At 45.9% G+C, this 20,323-nt stretch overlaps 1 protein-coding gene across 3 annotated transcripts in view; it reads right to left on the reverse strand.

The window, feature by feature from the left end:
- The window catches only part of sbf1 (SET binding factor 1), a 49,662-nt gene extending 39,179 nt beyond the window's left edge, over positions 1–10,483 (reverse strand). For all 3 annotated transcript variants that reach the window (XM_068586125.1, XM_068586126.1, XM_068586124.1), the window contains exon 1: positions 10,280–10,483. In XM_068586125.1, coding sequence (XP_068442226.1) covers positions 10,280–10,334 — 55 coding nt within the window. In that variant the 5' untranslated portion in view covers positions 10,335–10,483. The remainder of the gene's footprint in view (positions 1–10,279) is intronic.
- Between the last annotated feature and the right edge of the window lie 9,840 nt (positions 10,484–20,323).

Consider the following 20,323-nt stretch of genomic DNA (forward strand, 5'->3'; position numbering starts at 1 on the left):
ACATGCTCAGTTTTCGACTGTTGGTGGAGCAGCCGTCTGTCCTCGTCCTCTGCAGGTGACGTTAGCGATGCCGTAAGGAGTTGTAGAGCAAGAACAGACTCATCAATGAAAGTGTTGAGCTGCGACTGTATTTTAAGCATTGTGTGCGTGTGTGTTGTGTGTGTGTGTGTGTGTCATGACCAAGGCTCCTCGTTTGCAGGCCTCTAAACCGCAGTGGCACGACATCGGGTGGTGTCCAAGGCGACTGCCAAAGGGCGGGAACAAAAGAAGTCCGAGCTTTGTGCGTTTTCATGCGTCTGCTCGTGTGCAGTGATGTGTGTGTGCAGAATTGCATGAAATAAGGAATACAATTTGGCAACTGACCCCGGCACAGGCTTGGGCGATATGACCAAATTATCGCTCAACGCAACATTTGTAGCGCATCAAACAAAAAAGGTAACATGCTCGCATACGTCTGCTTTTGACTGTTGTGGCATTATTAATGTAATTAATTAATCGGATTGTTGCTCCACCCAACTGTGGAAATGTTCCACTGCAGAGTAACAACAAACGAATCAAGCAGAATATTATGTTGTGAATGTGGTAAATGATTACCTTTTTTCAATAAATGTTGGACTGAGACTGAGAAGACACAACGCCACGTCGCTGTGGATGTGTGAGAGAGAGAAAAGGGGGAAGGAGGCGGACTCGCGCGGTGGACTACTGCACACAGTGTTTCTGTACGTTTTCAATCCTAATAATATGTATGGCAACAGTAAGAAGGACGCTTTGAAGCTTCAAACTATTCGTTACAGCTCCTAACTTGTCTAGCAAAAAGAATAAAATGCACCTTGTTCAGCAATTCTTTGGTTTTGAACCAAAGAAAAGAGGGAGAGAACATGAACAAAGTGATTTGTAAATCAGGACTAAAGACGGAAACAGCACAAATCTCCCCTCCCGTCTTACAACTCACAACATCCAACACAAGTCTTCCTCCGACTCCATCCATAAAGAGCAGCCGCACCAAGGCTGCTCGACTACTACCAATTGAAGGATTTTATCGATCGTCATTTTAAAGAATAGGTTTGTTTTTTTTGTTTTTACATGACCAATATCCTCAGTAGGGGGAAGTTTCATAGCAGCCAACCTTTCCTCTGCCTCAGCTTCAGAGAGGTTTACTCAACGAGACCACCTCCTACTGATGTGATGTCTTCCTCGCGTTCATACTTAGGTTCACTCACAGGCGCTGTGACCTTGTTTTGTGACGACGTTCATGAATAAATCAGTAACACAAAAAAAAGAATCCCATGAACAACTTGCAGCGTTGCAAAGTGACATGGAGTCAGTGTGCTTGGGAGGAGCGGCCATCGCTGCTCTTCTTTTCACAACAGCAGCAAGATCACATCTACCAGAAACTATGTGAAAACGTACATAACTATGACATCATTAAATCCAGGCGCTACACCACACCCTCTCACAGCTCTCTGCTGCCCGCCCAGTTTTCTTATTACACACACACACACAAACACACATTTGGTCACACATGAATGCACGGGGCACTCACTTGTGCTCTCTCTGATACACACACAGTCTCTCTGAGTAATAGGATGGGTTGTGAGTCACTTTCTGATTAAAAGCAGGACACGAGGGGGGCTACGAGGCCGCACACAGACCGCCGCACCTGTAAGTAGTACCTGACATTCAGAGCCGACTGAATTTGGTGTCAGATGGCGGCAAAGATGTCGATCCTGCATAAATAACTTTTTATTTAAACTGTTTGAGCGACGCTGCCAGTCTGGAGCCAAATAAAGAGTGAAAAAAAAAGCCATTGCTCCATCTGGAAACCGCCGTCGCCAGGGAGACAATGTGGGACATTTTCTTTGTGCGAAAAGCTCTTCAGCAAACTCACATCCTTCCTGCAAAACCCATGCAACAAAACCGAGAGGCTTTCCAGGAGGGGAAATGGCATTTCAGTTCTACGTAGTGGGCTGCTTCAGGTCGAACTCAAACCAAGTCGTCAAAGACGGATGATTAATAACAGGAGTTGGATTTCTTCTCACTTCGCCTCCGCGGTCAGGCGGCTGTGTGATAATGTGCTCGACTCGAGTCTGAGCCACCAAACTGACTCAATAGAGCGGGAAAACCTGCCAAAGCACACAGACTCTCCGGCCATCTACTTTCTAGTCACTCCGGCCCGTCGTTGGGACCAAAGCACACCCAGGATTCAACTTCCGACTCCATTCGATGCAACGCTATTAACCACGGAGTTCAAGTAAAAACAGACAGGAAACAGACAGACACGCTCAGCAGACAAGCAAAGGAGCTTTGGGCTGAACACAAACAGACCTCGGCTTGTTTAGTCGTTCACATCCTGGTCCTAAACAGCACATTGCTGCGCTAGTTTGAATCGAATCATGAACCGAGGAATCTCTGTCTCTCTCTGTGTGTGTGTGTGTGTGTGTGTGTGTGTGTGTGTGTGTGTGTGTGTGTGTGTGTGTGTGTGTCGCGTAGCCCAAAGAACCGCTCAACCTATCAGACTGTGCCACAGGACTCTGTGGACCGAGTCGAGCATGACGCCTGCAGCCGGCCTTTTACAGGTTCAGTGACTGCAGTTCACTTTTTACTTCTGGAGGATGGATGTGCTCATGTTCCAACCAAACTCCTCTTCTTCCCCCAAAGTCAATGAGCCACGATCCAAGCAAAAACCCCCGCTTGGCCTCCGAATGCACACACTCCAAACTGCCACTGCACGAGTTGTTTTTAATAGCAGAAAACAAGCACATTGCATTTCACTTGCAATGTCCAATAGCTGAGCAGTTCTGACAAGTACCTGCAGGGGTCAAATGTAACCACAATCCCTGAGCTGACAACTGAACAGAACTTAAGTAACTGAAATAATCAAAGCGTATACTTTATTGTTTCAATATGTCGCAGGACAAATAAAGGGTTCTGGTGCTAAGTGGCAGTTAGCGGGCGTGAAGGGAATCCAACAGCCTTGAAAGTACCGTTACAGCCATCAGTAACGTGCTTTCTTCTGAAGCGTTGACGAAACCCAAGTCAAAAAAGAAAAAAGTCAAGAAGAGGTCAGGGAAAATATTGCAGGTCACTTTACGAGAGGTATCCATGTTTTTGACGCCACACCAAGAGTTTTCCAGTCGCCAAAATATAACATTGAGTCTGGTGTGAAGTGTGAGAGCAACATGAATCAGAGGTAGCACGTGTGTCCTCCTGCAAGCTGACATGACGCTGTCACGGACAAGGTTCAGTCTTTGGGCTCTATTCAGTGAACGAGGCGATGAGGAGAAATAATTCACTGTGCACAAGCAGCTTTAGGATGTGAAGAATACGTCGTTTAACCATCAGGGCAACACTGTTATTGTACCACAGGCCCAGCAACTGCGAGTATAAAAGGCAAGAACATGGGGGGGAGAGGTATGTTGTCTTCACCTCAGATACACAATGACGTACAGGAAATATGGCCCTAATGCAAGCGGCTCCTCAAGAACAACATGCGAAACAAGACTTCCGCGTGCAACCCCAGAATACTGCGACAGGAAGCGCGATAGCTGAGCACTCAATCACATCTTCCGCCGCCCAGACGCTTTGTCTTCCCTCAGCAGCACAATGCATCCCCTCTAATCGCTCCCACCAAACACTCTCCTTTCCCCCTCTTTTTAAATCACGTCGCCTATATTCTTGTGCCACATTGTCTTCTGTTGCAAATCAACCCCGAAGCTCTTTCTCCCACCGCAGCGCCCACGCAACACGGCCCCGGAAATAGCTCTGCGTCACCCGGGCAACCAATAGCCAAGAAGCAGACTTGTGCACGTCTCGTTAGCAAACAGGAACCAGGCCGAGTGTCTCTGAAACAATGGAGGCAGACAGCGAGGTCTGAGCCGAGCGTGAAGCTGACGAGCTCCATCTATTCTCAGAGTGTCTTCTCAGCACTGGAGCAGGCCAAAGAGGCGGATACAATGGACCCCTAAAAGCACAGTATAGACCCACGGACACTTCAGCACATCTGGCTGTTGTCTGAAGTGGGCCGATGTTACAATCGGCATTCATTCCCAGCAACAGTCGCAGGTATTTATCGGCTCCGATCGGCACAGACGGAAACATGACACCCGGGTGGACACGCCACGTTATGAGACGTGCATTAAAGTGAATGTACAATAAATTAAATCAACAAGGGATTGGGACAGTAATTACGATTTATGAACGTTGCAAACATACAATTCATATGTTTGCTGCTTAAAGCCACCAGGCTGTCATTCCAGACACTGAAACTAAATTAAACTCCCCTTTCTAAGTCTTTTCATTGGTCAAAAAAAACAAACATCAACTGTGGTTGAGAGATTGAAAGAGAGATTGAATGAGTTACAAATATTAAAACAATGAATCAACATATTTTCAATGCTTCCAGCGCTGTGACGTTGAACGTATAACACCAGGAGTATGCTGCATTTTTGCAGACATTATGATAAATATACATTACTGTGCTCCTAAAAAAGCATTGACCTACAGTAAAACTGATACAGACCCATCTCAGACGCCGTGCATCGTATGCAACGGTGGCTTCAAAGTCGTACAATCGACAGCGTGATGTCTTACTTTGGTCATATCGCCCTCCCTGTCGGAGGAACCAGGAGACAATAATCTGAGTATCCTTTAAACACAGCGGACCTCTTTCATTGGGGGAGGGGAACACAGTACAGATCAGAGATATTGAACCAGGTCTAAACCCATAACAGTGCTTTAATCGCCATTTTTAAACCAATCACATTCTCCACATCAGATTAGAGCGGGTGCAGTGGTGGGAGGCAGATCTCTTTTTCATTTTTTTGTTTGTTGTCTTAACGAGAGATTTGACCTGGGGGACGTCTTAATGAAGATGAGACTTAATCTTCTCCGACCAGTCACTCGCCCGTGCTTCTGGTGGATTTATTAAGCCACCTCACAGAAAAATGAGGGACATTCAAAATCCTGTTGACCTTTGGAACTGAGCCAGAAACTCAAAATGGAGCCTTGGAAAGCACCGTCGAGTATGTTGTGTGTATCACACCATTTGTTTAGCTATGGAGGCTCCATCTACTATCCATCCACCGACTATCCCACAGTGTTATTATTCAACACTTCAGAGTGCTGTGCTTTTTTTTGTGAGGCCTGAATATTTTTTTGTGTGGTCACAAAGTATCGTCTCCATTTCTTATACCAACTGTAGATAGCGATTTGTCACAGAATATTGAACGTTAACTCCAGGCGTGCGCTTCATTTTTCTGAAAAGGCCCACAAATAAATACTGAGAGTGTCGCCTCAAAGTGTCAAGATTTACTTCCACGATTTTGAGTTAAGTCGCATATTTGAAAAGAAGATTGGCAAAAAGACAGTTTAAGAAGTCAGTAAATTTAGGAACTGTGCTTATATTAAAACACATCTCATAATATTATCTCTATTTAAGCTTAAGAAGAAGGTGTGTTTATCCTTGCAGCGGTGTGGTTGCCGGAGCCTTACACAACCAAGTCTGCTAATCCGAGCGACCCCGTATCTTCAAATCAAACCGCTCCGGACACGCTGGAATCGCCCCTCTGGGATTGGAGCGATTGCTCCCTTGAGCGCCAACTGTGAGCGACACTGACTCAGCCTTTGTCCTAAGAATTCTCTGAATACCGGGGAAACCATCAAAGCACCAAGGAGCAGGGCATCCCGAACGCCCCCTCTGACTCTGACACACATACACACACACACTCCTACAATCATCGCCATGTTAAGATGCATTAACCTTCCAACGTGTTGAAATGCACTATGTGGCAATGAATCATTAAATGTGCACACTGCCTACTTGAACTGTGCATCCCTCAATCTAAATTTAGATCAAGAGACCAAGCACACACCCTGCAGGGGGGGTTGCTGATCACTTAATGACATACACACAAAAAGTTTACGCACACACACTTGGATTACAATTTGAGTATACAGTTTATTACAGAAGAATACGTGTCTGCTGAAAGAAGTGAAGATGTGTGTGTATGTGTGTGTGCTTGTATCCCTACCCCCAACACACAGACACACACACACACACACACACACACACACACACACACACACACACCCCTCTGTATCTGTGTAGCAGAAATGAGGGAATGAGGGCAACATTGGGCCCCTGGGGCCACCGTCTCCCTCATGAATAACAAGTATTCAGCACAGCAGACAGACTGCTGTAATACAGTCACGCACGCGCACACACACACACACACACACACACCATCACTACAGTGATATGATGGAGGTCTTCCCTGATTGATGACGGCTGCCTTTAAGGCTGTTTTTTGAATGGCATAATTATGAATCATAAAATTACTGTTTAGTTCTCTGCCATAATAAAAAAAAGAATAAACATGACCTACAACCGCTATTTCAGCCTTCGTGCAACTGCTTACAATACAATAACTTTAGGGCCAAACAGTGGAGAGTTTTGCTTTAAGCAGAAAAGTGCACAGACTAAAAGTGACTGCATCGGAGGACAAAGAAAAATTGACAGTGGCACCGTCGCATCATGACGAACTGGTCAATATGAGACGCCGACCACAACCACGCCGCCCGCAAAGAGGAGGGGTAAACGTTGCCGTGGTAACACAGCAAACACACACAGACAGCCACAAACATCCAGTCCGCCATCTGAATGGCCGACGGGAGAGAAGCCTGCGCACGCACACACACACACACACAGACACACACACACACACACACACACTCACACCAGTGAGCAGTGCTCTGCCCCCCTATGAAAGGCAGATTGTGAGGGCTATTTCTGGAGGGCCTGAAAGGCTGCAGCCCTGCTCTGGAGCGATGGAGGAAGTGGCTGCCCGCAGGCCGGCACTGCTGGCAGCATCTCACACACACACACACACACACACACCCCTCTCTCTCCTCCTTCGCTCACTCGCTTGCTTCCTCTCAATCGGCGTGGTTTCTATTTCCCCTCGTACGGGCTTTTGCACGCAGTCACACGCCACTCAGTGCACCTGCGAGCGCGACGTGAATTAGTCACGGCTCTGTCACGATAACGGAAACCAAATTCATTCTATATCTAAAATGAGTATGCATTATGTACATGTAATACAGTTTAAAGTACTGAGGTTGGACATGCCTAACATCACTGTCAGAAGAGATGTTCCAATATCATTATTATTTTTTGATACCGAGAACAGATTCATTACCAGTGCTATAATTAATATATATATATATATATATATATATATATATATATATATATATATATATATATATATATATATAATAGTTATAACTCAAATCTGGTGATAAAACTGGTGCCAGCAGAGCAATACCAAACCACTCATCTTCCAGAGCTGACAACCAACTGATAACACAACCTCTGCAACATAACTGTGCCAGTCCAGAGCTCACTTCATGGTGGCTCCCGTATGATTTAGTGTTGCATCACAGCGCCCTTGATCCTCAAACACACCGTTAGCAACGCCACAATTCTACAATCATGAGACATGACAACCCTGCAACAAAGAGAAACTCAGATTTGTAAACACAACAATGGATGCTCGGTCCGCCCTGGGTGCACCTCTTTGTGTGCTCGCTGGCTTCGGATGTTGTGAGCGTTCCTAGCTTGTTGGGATGTGTGCATGCGTGTGTGTGTGTGTGTGCATGTGTGTGTGTGTGTAGAAAAGGCTGGGATTCAAAGCTGTCACTCCGGCCTGAAAAGAACTAGTCTACGGTTCTGCTGCAACAACCGCCGCTTCTCAAACTGCGCCGCCAGAGGCACACAGACAGTGCTACAAACAGAGCCTGAGTGTTAGCGTGTGTGTGTGTGTGTGTGTGTGTGTGTCACAAACACGCACACAATCTGGATTCTCGCTCTGAACATCTCCCTCAGGTCCTCTCCCTGGCTTCCTGTTTGGGCCTCGGACAGCATACGTGTTCGGCTGCTGCTGGGTACCCGGCCGAGCGGAGGAACCGCTGTCAAAACACACCGACACGCTGAGGGACTTTCTCAAGAGACCCTCGCGAGGAGGACCACACCCCGACAGCTATAGATTCAGACCGACCCACACGCAGTGGAGCTTTCATTTAAATAAGCTCCACTGTTAGTATAACTTGAGCACAATGTGAGTGACATGACACCTTAGAGACAAATGTAGAGGGCTTGAATGGAAGATTCAAGGCTCTGCCTTCAGGTTAGCATCTGTTAAACAAGCCAAGCAAAGCTGTTTGTTTGTTTTTTTAAAGAGAGAACAAGGACCACAAGCTCCCTCGAGTAGGTAAGAAACAGACGTTCAGTTGGTGACTGCTCTGAGAGGCGATGATGAAACCTGTCAGTGCCCACGCTCGCAAAACATTCCACTGATTGAGTGACAACCAGCAACCACTTACACACAAACACAAACACACGAGCAGACAGGAAGTATGTTATATTCATACAGGAGGAAACTCCACTGTGCTTCGAAATTCCTGGTATTCTTATAACCGAGGAGCATTCACTCTTGATTCATAGTGTTTCCTTTACAGTAAGTTTAGCACTGCAGATGGGGAAAATAACTAGTGCACATATTTATAAAAATGTAGAAATCTGGAGGGGGAGGGCGGGGCGTCAAACGGTGCAAATTTAAACCCAACTCTTGACGTCTACGAGTCACCGATTGGTGTATGGGAACCTGCCCACAATGTTGGAAACATTCTACATCACTTGTAGGAGCTCGGCAATATCGCGTGAGGACAAAACTAGAAAAGCACAGAAGTCAAGACTGTGCAGAGGATGCATTCAGGGGGTTACAAATGGTTGCCGGTGCATAGAGTGCGGACGGCCACAATGTAATGATGGGACTCATCTCACCCGAGCTACTGCAGGCGTTTAAGACTCTGCCTCCCCCTAGAAACTTGAGCATGGGTTCGTAAACTTACTGTAAACAGTGAGGTTGCAGTAGGGGGTTCAACGCCAACAATCATCATCACTAAGTGTTTGGTTTTACAAGGCCTGGGAGCCTTGATCCATTAAAGTCAGTGTGGCTTTAATGTCTGGTTCCCAGATGCTTTTTACAGGCTCGTTCTGCACTGCGTTGCATGCGGGCCGGGTAGAACAGGAAAGAGACTTTCTGCAGCGCTTGCAGTGTCCACGTTATAACATCCTGTATGCAACGCCCCTCATCCTCTGATGAAAAATACCAGGTGCAGTAAGTGCGTTCATGCAATGAGAAAAGTGATGTAGGTTGCTCCAGCATCATCAAGCTAAAAGCCAGTTCTCTGCCTCCTTTTAGCCACTGAGGGCTTGTCATGTTACGATTTGCCTCTTCTGAATAAATCATAGGCCAAAAAAAAAAAATCCACTCTATATAAAAGACTTCACCGCGTTACAAGCTGCATGCTTCCACTGGATCGGCGGGTTGAATATTTCATGATTAAACGGGCCATTATACTGCAAAGATCTAGGCCACGGCCCCGGCTGCAGGGAGGGGGCGGGGGGCCCAGATAACGGTCCAAACCCCGTCCCAGCAACACAAGGGAACAGAGCCCCGGTCCGAGGGGGCTCAGGGAGGGGCAAAGCCGTCTGCGTTAATCCACAGCAAACACAGACAAAGAAAACAATCAGCAACTCCGCCGAGGAGAAGCATCGATTTCCAGTTGAAACATCACGCCTGAAATAAAGTCCAAGCGGAAATCGGCAGGGGTTTTGTGGTCGGACTGTCCCCAAGTCATTGCCCAGGACCCTGCAGCCTCGACACTGACAACTCGCTGCTCGGCACAGTGGAGTTTTAAAAATGCCACTTCTAAAAAAAAAAGGGAGACGGTGGCAGGCGTGACTTTTGCAGACAACTGGGGAAGATGCAGCGGAAACTGTGAATAAATCCATCTTAGGTCCCAGCCGACCAAGCAGCCCCCCCTTCAGATCTAGCCCGGCTAACGTTAGCTCTTAGCAAATAAAGTTAGCCTAAGTTTGCTGTCAAATAGGGTGCGAGCGCTTCTTTTGCTAAAGCTAAAGTGTGCCTGGGAGCTACGCGTTGCAATGGTGCCGCGCGTCCGACGTGTCCCCCTCCCCTCCCCTCGCCTGGACTGCGGGGCACCAGCTGACAGGCTAGCATTTAAGCACACTAATCCCGTGAGGCCTGCGCGTCCTCGGCACAAAGTTGAAGGCGAACTGCCAGCTGTGGCATCGATTGTCGGTCGGTCGCGAGCGGCGGCCCGTCCCGTCCCCGCCTCCCTCCCCGCCTCCTGTTTACCCACGGCTAATAATACGCCGCTAAAGCTAGCAGGGCAGGCTAACTCAAGTACCCACCTCGCTTGTCGAGGTCGTAACCGACCACTAGATAGTAGTCGGCGAGCCTGGCCATCTTGGGAGCTCACGGCGACAAGCCTTTTTCGCTAAATCCTCTTCTCTTTTTGCCGTCAATTGTCCATTTACGTCCTACCGGCGATAGACACATCACAGGCGACAGTAGCATCCTTCCAGCTGCACCCCGCCGCCATACTGTCAGTATGCCTTGCCCTGACAGCGGAGAGCCGCGAGTCTGCGCAGTGAGGGACTTGCAGGGAGGGGCTGCTCGACAGGAATGTCCCATGCGAAAGGAGCCAAACCAGCTCAGGGGCCAAAAGGCTGACCCAAACCTATACTAAACACAACAGCACCGTGGCTGGAGGGGTTAGAGGTGTTGTCCCCCAAGCTTTGTATCTTTTTTAAATTAATGTTTTACTACTTGGGCTCCAGTTTCTGAATGAAGATGATACATGTAAGAATTCTGTTAACCCAAAAGGGCTATTTGGCCCTTTCATCTGATGTGTCAATTATACTTTCAACGAAGGAAATCTACTGAACGTGGCCCTTCGTTTAGATGCAGTTTGAACCTTTTCTCTGTGGTTGCATAGACAGGACAGGCATGTCCACCACAGGGGCCATTGCAAGTCTTACCACAAACTTGATGGGATGGATGGTCTGTTGTTTTTTTTAGGAGATTGTTTGTGCTTTAGAAAAGGGACTCTTGAATCCACAGTTTGCTTTTGTATGTATAGTCGGAGGGTGAAGTCATGCATGATCGCTTGTAAGTGAGCATGGTCTGATGTTCTCTGGGATGGTGTGTTTTATAACATGCAGACTTCATCTTTCTCTGCTTTTCTACGTGTACTTCAAAAACAGTTGAAATTGTTAGATCACCCAAGCATTTAATTCAATTTAATTTATGTCTTAAACTGATTTGCATGAGTGCATTTGTTATTGACACTGGCTGTGAGAGATGTGGCCGGATCTAAAAGTAAAACTGTAACATATCGTGTTTGGGTTGTAGCTTTGACTTCAGGAGTTACTAGACTGAGTGATGTGTTGGAAACATGTAGTCGTTAAAATACATAGTTCAGGCCAAAAGTAAAATCGGCCAAACATTTTCTCGGCGTCCATACACACAGCCATAGTGCCAAACCACTTCTGGAACATCCTCTTATAGCTTCCAGAAACATTGAACGTCAGAGATGGATTTCACCAAACCGCTTGCGGGCGGCATTAATATTAGTTTCTAATGCTAAACAGTTTCCCAAACTCCAAAATCCATCTCTTTTATGTCAGATATTTCCCCTCATGACAGTCCTCACTATGGCCGCAACCTTCAGCAGCAAACAGAGCATCCTAAGTGAGAAAAATATAGCGTTTACCGGAAATATGTTGAACTTTTGGCTGCGAGACACTTGAATTATGCCAAGTAAGGTCAGGGAAAACCTTGGCATGATGCTGCATCCCCGTGGCCCGTCCTTCGCTGTCAGCACTGTAACGGCCTCGAGATAATTCCAACACTTCCTGCGCTGTGACCTCTGACCTGAAGTGCTTATCGTTCTCTGGCAGAAAACAATCCGAGCATATCATGCCGCATTTTTCTTGAAGAGCTTGGTTTCCCCAACGCTCAGTAACAAACTCTGTCTTCCTCTTTTCTCACACAGTTAATCTGACCCGGACAGTGTTAAAACTGGAGATAACAAGCCACTCAGGCCAGATTGTGAACACTGAGGTCCCGCTATGGTTTTGATCCTAAAGTTGACATTAACTGGATCATAACCTTGAACCAAACACAGTCTGACGAGCTGCCAGAGAGAGAGACAGCAGGTGAGAGAGAGACAAAGAAGAGCAGCTCAGTCTGAACGAACCCTTTAAACAAACAAACGATATATCGAGGCAGCGGTAGACCAGCAGCTCCTGAGTTCTGAGATATAACATTTCTATTTCTGTCAAAGTATTCTGTTGGCTTTGAAGAGAGCATAGATAATGCTTTCAGTTCCAGATCAGATAAGGCTGTCGGACGGCCGGGTTAGGCGATTAAAAAATATGTTAAATATAGGTTGAAAAAGAAGAAGAAGAAGAAGAAGAAGAAGAAGAAGAAGAAGAAGAAGAAGAAGAAGAAGAAGAAGAAGAAGAAGAAAAAGAAGAAGAAGAAGAAGAAGAAGGAGGAGGAGGAGAAGAAGAAGAAGAAGAAGAAGAAGAAGAAGATGATGATGATGATGATGAAGAAGAAGTAAAAGAAGAAGAAGATGTGGACAAGGAGGAGGAGAAGATGAACAAGGAGGATGAGGAGGAAGAGGAGAATGAGGAGAAGGAGAAGAAGAAGAAGTAAAAGAAGAAGGAGGAGGAGGAGAAGATGAAGAAGGAGGGGGAGGAGGATGAAGAGGAGAATGAGAAGAAGATGAAGAAGAAGGAGGAGGAGAAAGAGGAGGAGGAGAAGGAGGAGGAGGAGAAGGAGGAGGAGGAGAAGAAGAAGAAGAAGGGGGAGGAGGAGAAGAAGAAGAAGAAGGGGGACGAGGAGGAGGAGAAGAAGAAGGAGGAGGGGGACGAGGAGGAGGAGGAGAAGATGAAGAAGGAGGAGGAAGAGGAGAAGAAGAAGAAGGAGGAGGAAGAGAAGGAGGAGGAGGAGAAGAAGAAGAAGAAGAAGAAGAAGAAGAAGAAGAAGAAGAAGAAGAAGAAGAAGAAGAAGAAGAAGAAGACCTATCTGTCACTGATAATGTGTTCTTCTTACACTCAGCCCAATCAGAGCACAGAGTCACTCTCGGCAGGATGCGGCAGCTGTGTGACTTCCTGCAGACGAACCGACACACAGGAAGTGGTTTGAAGGCCTCTTGCACATCACTGTTCTTCGTGGGGCGATTCCAGCCGCCGACTTCCCTCCAGCTCAGGTGAAGCGTAGCACATGAAGCCGCTTCATCAAGCAGGCCGTGCACCCATTACTTCAGTTCCCCAGAGCTGAGACAAAGCAGACGTGTAGAGTCACAGCGAGCCTTAATGTGACGCTGTCATTCCTCTGAGCTCACGCATCAGTCGCTCGACTGTACTCTGTGGTGAATGATAAACCGTATACAAACACTGCTGTAATTGGAGCTCCTCTCTTGCTGCTATGTGGCAGAAGACTGTGTGTACAGTAAACTGCTGCAAATCCGGATTTGTAATTCATGTGTTTTTACCCATAATACCCCACCGATGGGACAATAGTGTCAGCAATGCGTTCTGTGCAATGTGTTATGCCTCCTCTGCAATTAAATAGTAAAGTATTGCATGTTATTGCATGTTTATGTAAGCACAAAAAGTTATATACATATTATTAATTGAATTGAATTAAATTTATTAATTTCATACTGCTGAATACAATAATATGAAATAAAAAACACATCGTTCCCTCCATCCGTCCACTATCTTTATTAATTTCATTTTCTTGAATAAAATAAAATAAAATAAAAACGATTCAACCATCATTCCATATATATATATATATATATATATATATATATATATATATATATATATATATATATATATATATATATATATATATATATTATTACCTTCAGGTATTATTTACACAGAGTTTAGATTCTGTAAGTTCTGCTCAACAGTGACCACTGTGTTGACACATGGTGAATCCAGAACAAAGGAATATTGAAATTCCCACATTTTCCCGAAGTCTTCAGTCATTTGCTTTCAAGGTGTCATCATCAGCTGACCTGGAGAGAGTGCAGCAGGAGAGAAGAGCCATAAAGTCAGTGAATGGACTCAGTAATGTCAGTGCACTCATGCTTGAGTCTGCAAACATTCACTATCACTACCTGGTCATACCAGAGAAACATACCTGTCGTTTTTAAAATGAAGATTTTGTCCTTCATGGATCAGGATCGGTGGGGGTGCGGTTAGATCAGAAGTGACTGAAGTACTGAGAACACGCAAACAAAACACCAACTTTCATCACATTTTGGTTTGAATCAAACTGAGTGATCATGTACGTTCCCAGTGCTCATAACAAGCTGCTGATTGAGAGAATACTGTAGATATGCACAGTCTAAATCATCAGATATGGAATTAAAGTGAAACTACAATCAAGGCGGGCTATGATGCCACACAAAGATTCAAGCATTCACCAAATTGCATGTGTATACATATATACTGACATCAGATATGTAACGCTCAGGTAGGCAACATTTAAACTACCAGCAAGAGTATGCTGGATAAGAGTCAACCTAAACACCTTTAAAGTCTTTTTTAATGAAAAGCAGCAAACAGCACCGGCTCCAAAAGTGTCTCCATCGTGTTTGTGATGACTGAATGAAATAATGGACGTGCTTGTTACAGTCCTGCGACGGCTGTGGATGCTGTCGGTATTTCAGGAGAATTTCAAAAGAAATTATAAGGTGCACTATGCACCGGAGGAGCCAACAAAGCAGGCCTGCCTGTCCCTTTAACCAGTAGGGACATCTGGCAGAGGTTTCTACATGATCTATCTGTGCAGTACAGAGTGCATGGAGACAGGAAAACATGACACCGGGTCATGCAAACCTGAAACGCATCTCGCTTCAATGCAACACAGGAAATGACACTTTCTCATGACACGTCTCATTTTACTTGGTAAGGCAGTCATTTGTATCTTTCTTCTTGCAGTCAGCTTGTGTCATAGAATAGTATTAAGCTATTAACCATGTCAACAGATGTCCCGCCGGCTGTGGCACTGAATCCCGCTCTGTTGCCAAAAGTACGTGGACACCTGAAAACTCTACACACACGTGTGATTGCTGAACATTTTATTCCCAGACCTTAGGGCCTCAATTAATTGTTATTCCGCCAGATTTCAGAAGCCTGCTGCAGGGATTTTGCTCCCGTTGAACCACGGGAGCATCGGTGAGGTGCAGCACTGATGCTGCGAGATGAGGCCCGGCTCAAGTCGAGGGTTCTGAATCATCTAGATTAGTTGGATTAGTGGAGGTCAGTACTCAAACCGGAGGAAACTCTTCATGGAGCCGGCTGGCTTTGTGCACGGGGGCTTTTGTCACACCACAAACGCGGAATCTCACTTTTTCTTTCATTAGGCGCCGGGATTTCGAGGGTGCTCCGCCGTTATCAGCCACTCCTGTCCTTTGCCATCGTCTTTCCCACACTGAAATCTGATACCTCATTTGTCCACAAAACCTGGCAGAGCACTGTCCAGTTAGCTGCCTCCTCCTCACACACACACACACACACACACACACTGGTGAGCAGCCATGACAAACAAACTTTGACTGAGAGGGCTCGGGACAGAGACGACCAGGCTTGGTTGAACGTCGTCTCATACCAGAAGTGTAAATAAAGTATACTGAAGCAGCCAAGAGCAGGCGAACAGCACGACAGTGGGAAAGCATCTCCAAATTGATTCTCAAATGTAGACTCTACAGTGACTTGCGCAACAATTACTTAAAAAACTCGAGAGCCAACTCTCTGATATGATGTTTGTTTTCCTCGTCCAAGGGATAAATGGTATTTGTTTTGTATTTAGGGGGGTTAACTCAGGCTGGTCCTCATGGGAAGCATCAGAACAGAGACACTGTCAGCAGGAGCTGCTGTACAGTGTGCACTCTGTTGATGTAACATGAGGTTCACTAGGGGGCAGCAATCATTAGACTATCACACTGATGGAATAAACCAGAGCCTTTGAGAGGATTCACTCCAACATACCCACAACAGAAAGCCCAGCACAGGCCTTAGCACAGATATGATGGTGACTTTAAGAGAGATGCGACTCATGCTCATCATTTCTGTCTGCGTCGCCTCTTTGTGTAAGGCGGGAGGAAGAAGTGGAGGCCGAGTTCCTCCAAGGCGTGGTCATTTTTGTCTAGAATCACTGGAAAAAATCCCCTGTGACAGGAACACCTTGCTGAAGCGTGAGAGGCGTCGATGCAAAACACGTGGTTGTCCATGATCAGCAGGGAGCCAGAACCAGCACCGGACAGTGAGGATGTAACGCTCCACCGTCACGAGCCACGCTCCACTTAAGTGGCGACCTGAGCAAACATGCACTTTGGATCAAATGTTCTTAAGACACACAAGCTGGTTTTCTCAAAAGCCGGGGAAAACCAGACGTCGTTCTCCCGTAACATCAAGCGAGTCCTCCTTTAAACCTGCAGGTGTTGGGTGTTTGCATATGAAGTCCTTCAGCTCAGCCACTTCAGATGGCCAGGATGATTCATGTGTTTTGAATCACAGACATCTCTGTTCAGAGCCAGGACACTTTGGCATCAAGCTGTTGGTCATGTCCTTTTTTTCACGTTGGCCTCACAAAACACACAGCAACATATCTTTATAGAAACAGGGGCACTAACTATGAACAATTTACTTAACTCAGGTCTACTTACTAGCTTTACCTGGAGCTTTCAACTGCATCCCACCTTAGGGAATGGACTGGTCGTCAGCACGCACTCCACATCAACTTTTGAACTATTTCTATGGTCAAGAAAAGTATGTCACCAGGTCTTGTCGAGGCCAAATTCCAACAGCAACTTTTAAAAACTAACCTCCATTCTGATTCACATACATTGTGCTTAAGTCGTAGAGACAGATATTGCAAAACCTGGACAAAGAAAACTAGAAATATCCACAAGGGCCCTTTGAAGCTACTATGTGACTTATTCTACAATGGAAAACGTGATTTTTATCTTAACAAATACTTAACAAATCCCATGAGCAGCCCACAACCAACAATTAATATCTACTAGTATATAGATTGTATATATAAACCCTGATGAATATTTTCCTTTGCTGTCGTAAAAACATGTTTTTATCTGTAAATGAAACAATGTAATTATATACAAGATTGGGAGCATTTCAAAGTCTCTCAACATGGCTTCCACTAGCTAACGGTCCTCACAGCGCTAACAGCGCAAAACAATGGCACCGGTGCTGACAGACTGTTGGGGAACCGGAGGGCTTGTTTGAAATGATCTTGATGGCAGTTGCTGCTTGAGGCCAGACTGGTGTCCGCAGTGCAGAAAGATCACACCATCATCAGCAACTAGCAGTTCATCAGATGCTGTTGACCAACTGAATGAACAATCAACAAGCAACGTACCTCCTGCCTAAAAATGCATGTGAGAGTTCGCTCACATCCTAATGAGACATGCGCTTTATTCGCAGCATTTCGCAGCCTTTAAAGCAGGCTATGTCCCGGTCTCAATGATTCACATGAACAAAGACAAGACAGGGAAAGCCGCACAATCAAGCAAAGGTCCCCCTGCTCTTTGATCACTTGACTACGTTCCCGAAACCCGTCAAACATGGAGCCTCTTTTTAAAACCGCCCATGTGGCCCGCTCCACAGAGTGAGCTCTCATGTTCGCTAATTGCCGCCGAACACAAAAGTAAAAGCAGCGCACAACTGAAAGATCAAACCCGGCGGGCCGCCTCTATTCAGAGCAAGGCGAGTACTGATTCACTGAGCCGCCGTCCCGCGCCAGAGAACGCTTACATAAACGGGTCAGGATCAGAGAAAAAGTGACCTGCTTCCACTGCAAAAGTCTGAGTGATGAAGGAGTTCCCATCAGCCGTTTGTGTTGGTAAACACATCATGAATAGCATGGTGTCATGGCGGCCAAATCAATAGGTGCCATTGCATTGCACGCTTTTGCTGGTGTATGCAACATTCAATGTGAATAAATCCACCGTAACTCGAGCCACCAAGGTCAGAACCGCACCTGACAACCGGGCTGTGAACATCATCCTGTTTCATTTTTGAAGAATACAAAAAAACAAAAGTAACCTGACCTAAATTGGCTCTCGACGGATTGCTTCAATGCGTCTAAACGTGGATTAGTGTGTCACTGACAGGTCAAACACATCCAGCCGCAGCACTGGCTCTGATGGTGTTATAACGACTGAGGGACTACATGAGGCGATCAAAGGGAGGCCTGAGCAGAGCCGAGCTGCGAGGGACGATAGCAGAGTAGGGCGAGAAGTTGGCAACTATCACTGACGGATCTGTCTGAGCGAATATCACTCACACATTACCAGCAAGAGCAGAGGTCACGTACCGAATTAAGGCCGAAAACCTGCGTTGTGAGGAATTCACGACACTGCTAGCATTTTTCCACTGATGCGAATCATGGGTTTGTGATTGTGATTTTGTATTAAAGACAAACATAATCACACTGTTATTCTGAAGATACTTCTAACCCATTTTCTAAGTTGCAGCTCTATCCAGTTAGAACGACAACATGACGTGTCCGTGCAAAAATACACTAATATCACTGAAGATACTTGGATAAAATGAACTGGTTCATCTTGTACAAATTGACACCCTGGGTTTCCTAATCAAAACAAAGATGGTCACGGGAAATAATGTACAGCTTGAAACAAAATTTGAATTATTGTCTATGTTTAGGGCGTTTCATACTGCACCTTCGGCTAGGAGAGCTGTTGGGCTCGGGGCAAAGAGAGCTGTTAGCCTGGGGCTAAGTGAGCTGTTAGCCTGGGCCTAAGAGAGCTGTTAGCCTGGGGCTAAGAGAGCTGTTAGCCTGGGGCTAAGACAGCTGTTAGCCTGGGGTTAAATGAGCTGTTGGGCTTGGGGCTAAGAGAGCTGTTAGCCTGGGCCTAAGAGAGCTGTTAGCCTGGGGCTAAGTGAGCTGTTAGCCTGGGGCTAAGTGAGCTGTTAGCCTGTGGCTAAGAGAGCTGTTAGCTCTATCATTTACCCAGGTAAAATAAGTACAGAAGGCTTAGGCTTAGACAAACCCTCGGTTAAAATGTGTATGTGAAAAAGGAGTAAATTATCCCAGAGTCACTCAGGCTTAGCCAGCTGCGCTAAGAAGGTGAGTAGCATTAATGTTATTATTGATGTTGCATACTTTTTATTATTCCATCATATCATATGGAAATAACATCGTTAAACAACTTCAAAGGACATCTTCAACTTGTAAGCAATTAGACATAAGTGTAATTTCTTGTAGGTTAAAACATGTAACACAGGCAGTATTTTTATCCAGATGGTTGTCTATTTATTCTCAATAGAAACACATGCATTTACATCTATACTGCATGTTCTGTTTTCTGTGGCAGGCCGACTGATGTTTATTTAGATGAGGCCCATGGTTGTGCGCATCCATAAAGAGGAAAACACAACAAACATCCCATCCTTGCATTCCTCATGAAGACTCTGGCTGTGTTTATTGTCTCTTGCTCGCGGATGCGCCGCTTCTCTCCGGGACCAGGAGGCCACTCGTCCGACTGTCGGCAGCCATGCTCGACATTGCTGTCTTGGCAAATGAATGTTGCACAACAGCATTTGAGTCAGGATCAGGTGTATCGCTATTGTGTCGCTGCATCAGTCAACCGGGTTAGAAAGGAAGGAGGACAGTGAGAAAAGAAATAATCCTCTCTAGAGAGATGGAATAAGCTGAAAATGATTCCTCTGCGTCATTAAAATGAGTTGTGAAGGAACCTGTTCAGACTTGTGTATCTGCCTCATTTCCTGCCTCATTGTAACAGGTTTTCAAACCACAACTGACAGCGATAGAGTCCGCGAATCGGGAACAACCACTATGCCTTCAAGACAACTTCTGCTGGATTAACAGCTCCCCCGGTGAACCGTGTGTGTGTGTATACAGTATATAACAGTCTGCTTCCCACCAGGGAGCTTAAGTCAGCGGTGACACCAGCAGTAAACTGGGCGTCAGCGTTCAGTTCAGAAAGAAATGTATCAATGTAGCTTCAATAGGTGTGCCTTGCAAAGAGTTGTGAAGATTCAACGAGGATTCCTGGGTATTCCCCTCTATCTCTCTCACACACTTGGCTGAGGGCAACGATAAGAGACAGAGGGGAGGGCTTGCTCTGGGAAATTGTTTGAGAAATTCTTGCTAATTGGGCCTCTTTTTCCCCCTGAGAATGATAGTGTGAAGCACTTTGTGCTGAGTAGAATATAATTACAGCTACCTTAGCATCCATCCCGAGCGATCAGCCACATTCCTGTTTGACTCAATTATCACTTCAAAATTGTCCATTCATGTATTTTATGGTGTTTTAACACTCACTATGTATACCTTCTAGCCTGGCTAATGGGACCTCT

Source organism: Clinocottus analis, unplaced genomic scaffold (genome assembly GCF_023055335.1).
Source record: "Clinocottus analis isolate CAN_PGR_092001 unplaced genomic scaffold, fCliAna1.0.p SCAF_20, whole genome shotgun sequence".
NCBI classification, from domain to species: domain Eukaryota; kingdom Metazoa; phylum Chordata; class Actinopteri; order Perciformes; family Cottidae; genus Clinocottus; species Clinocottus analis.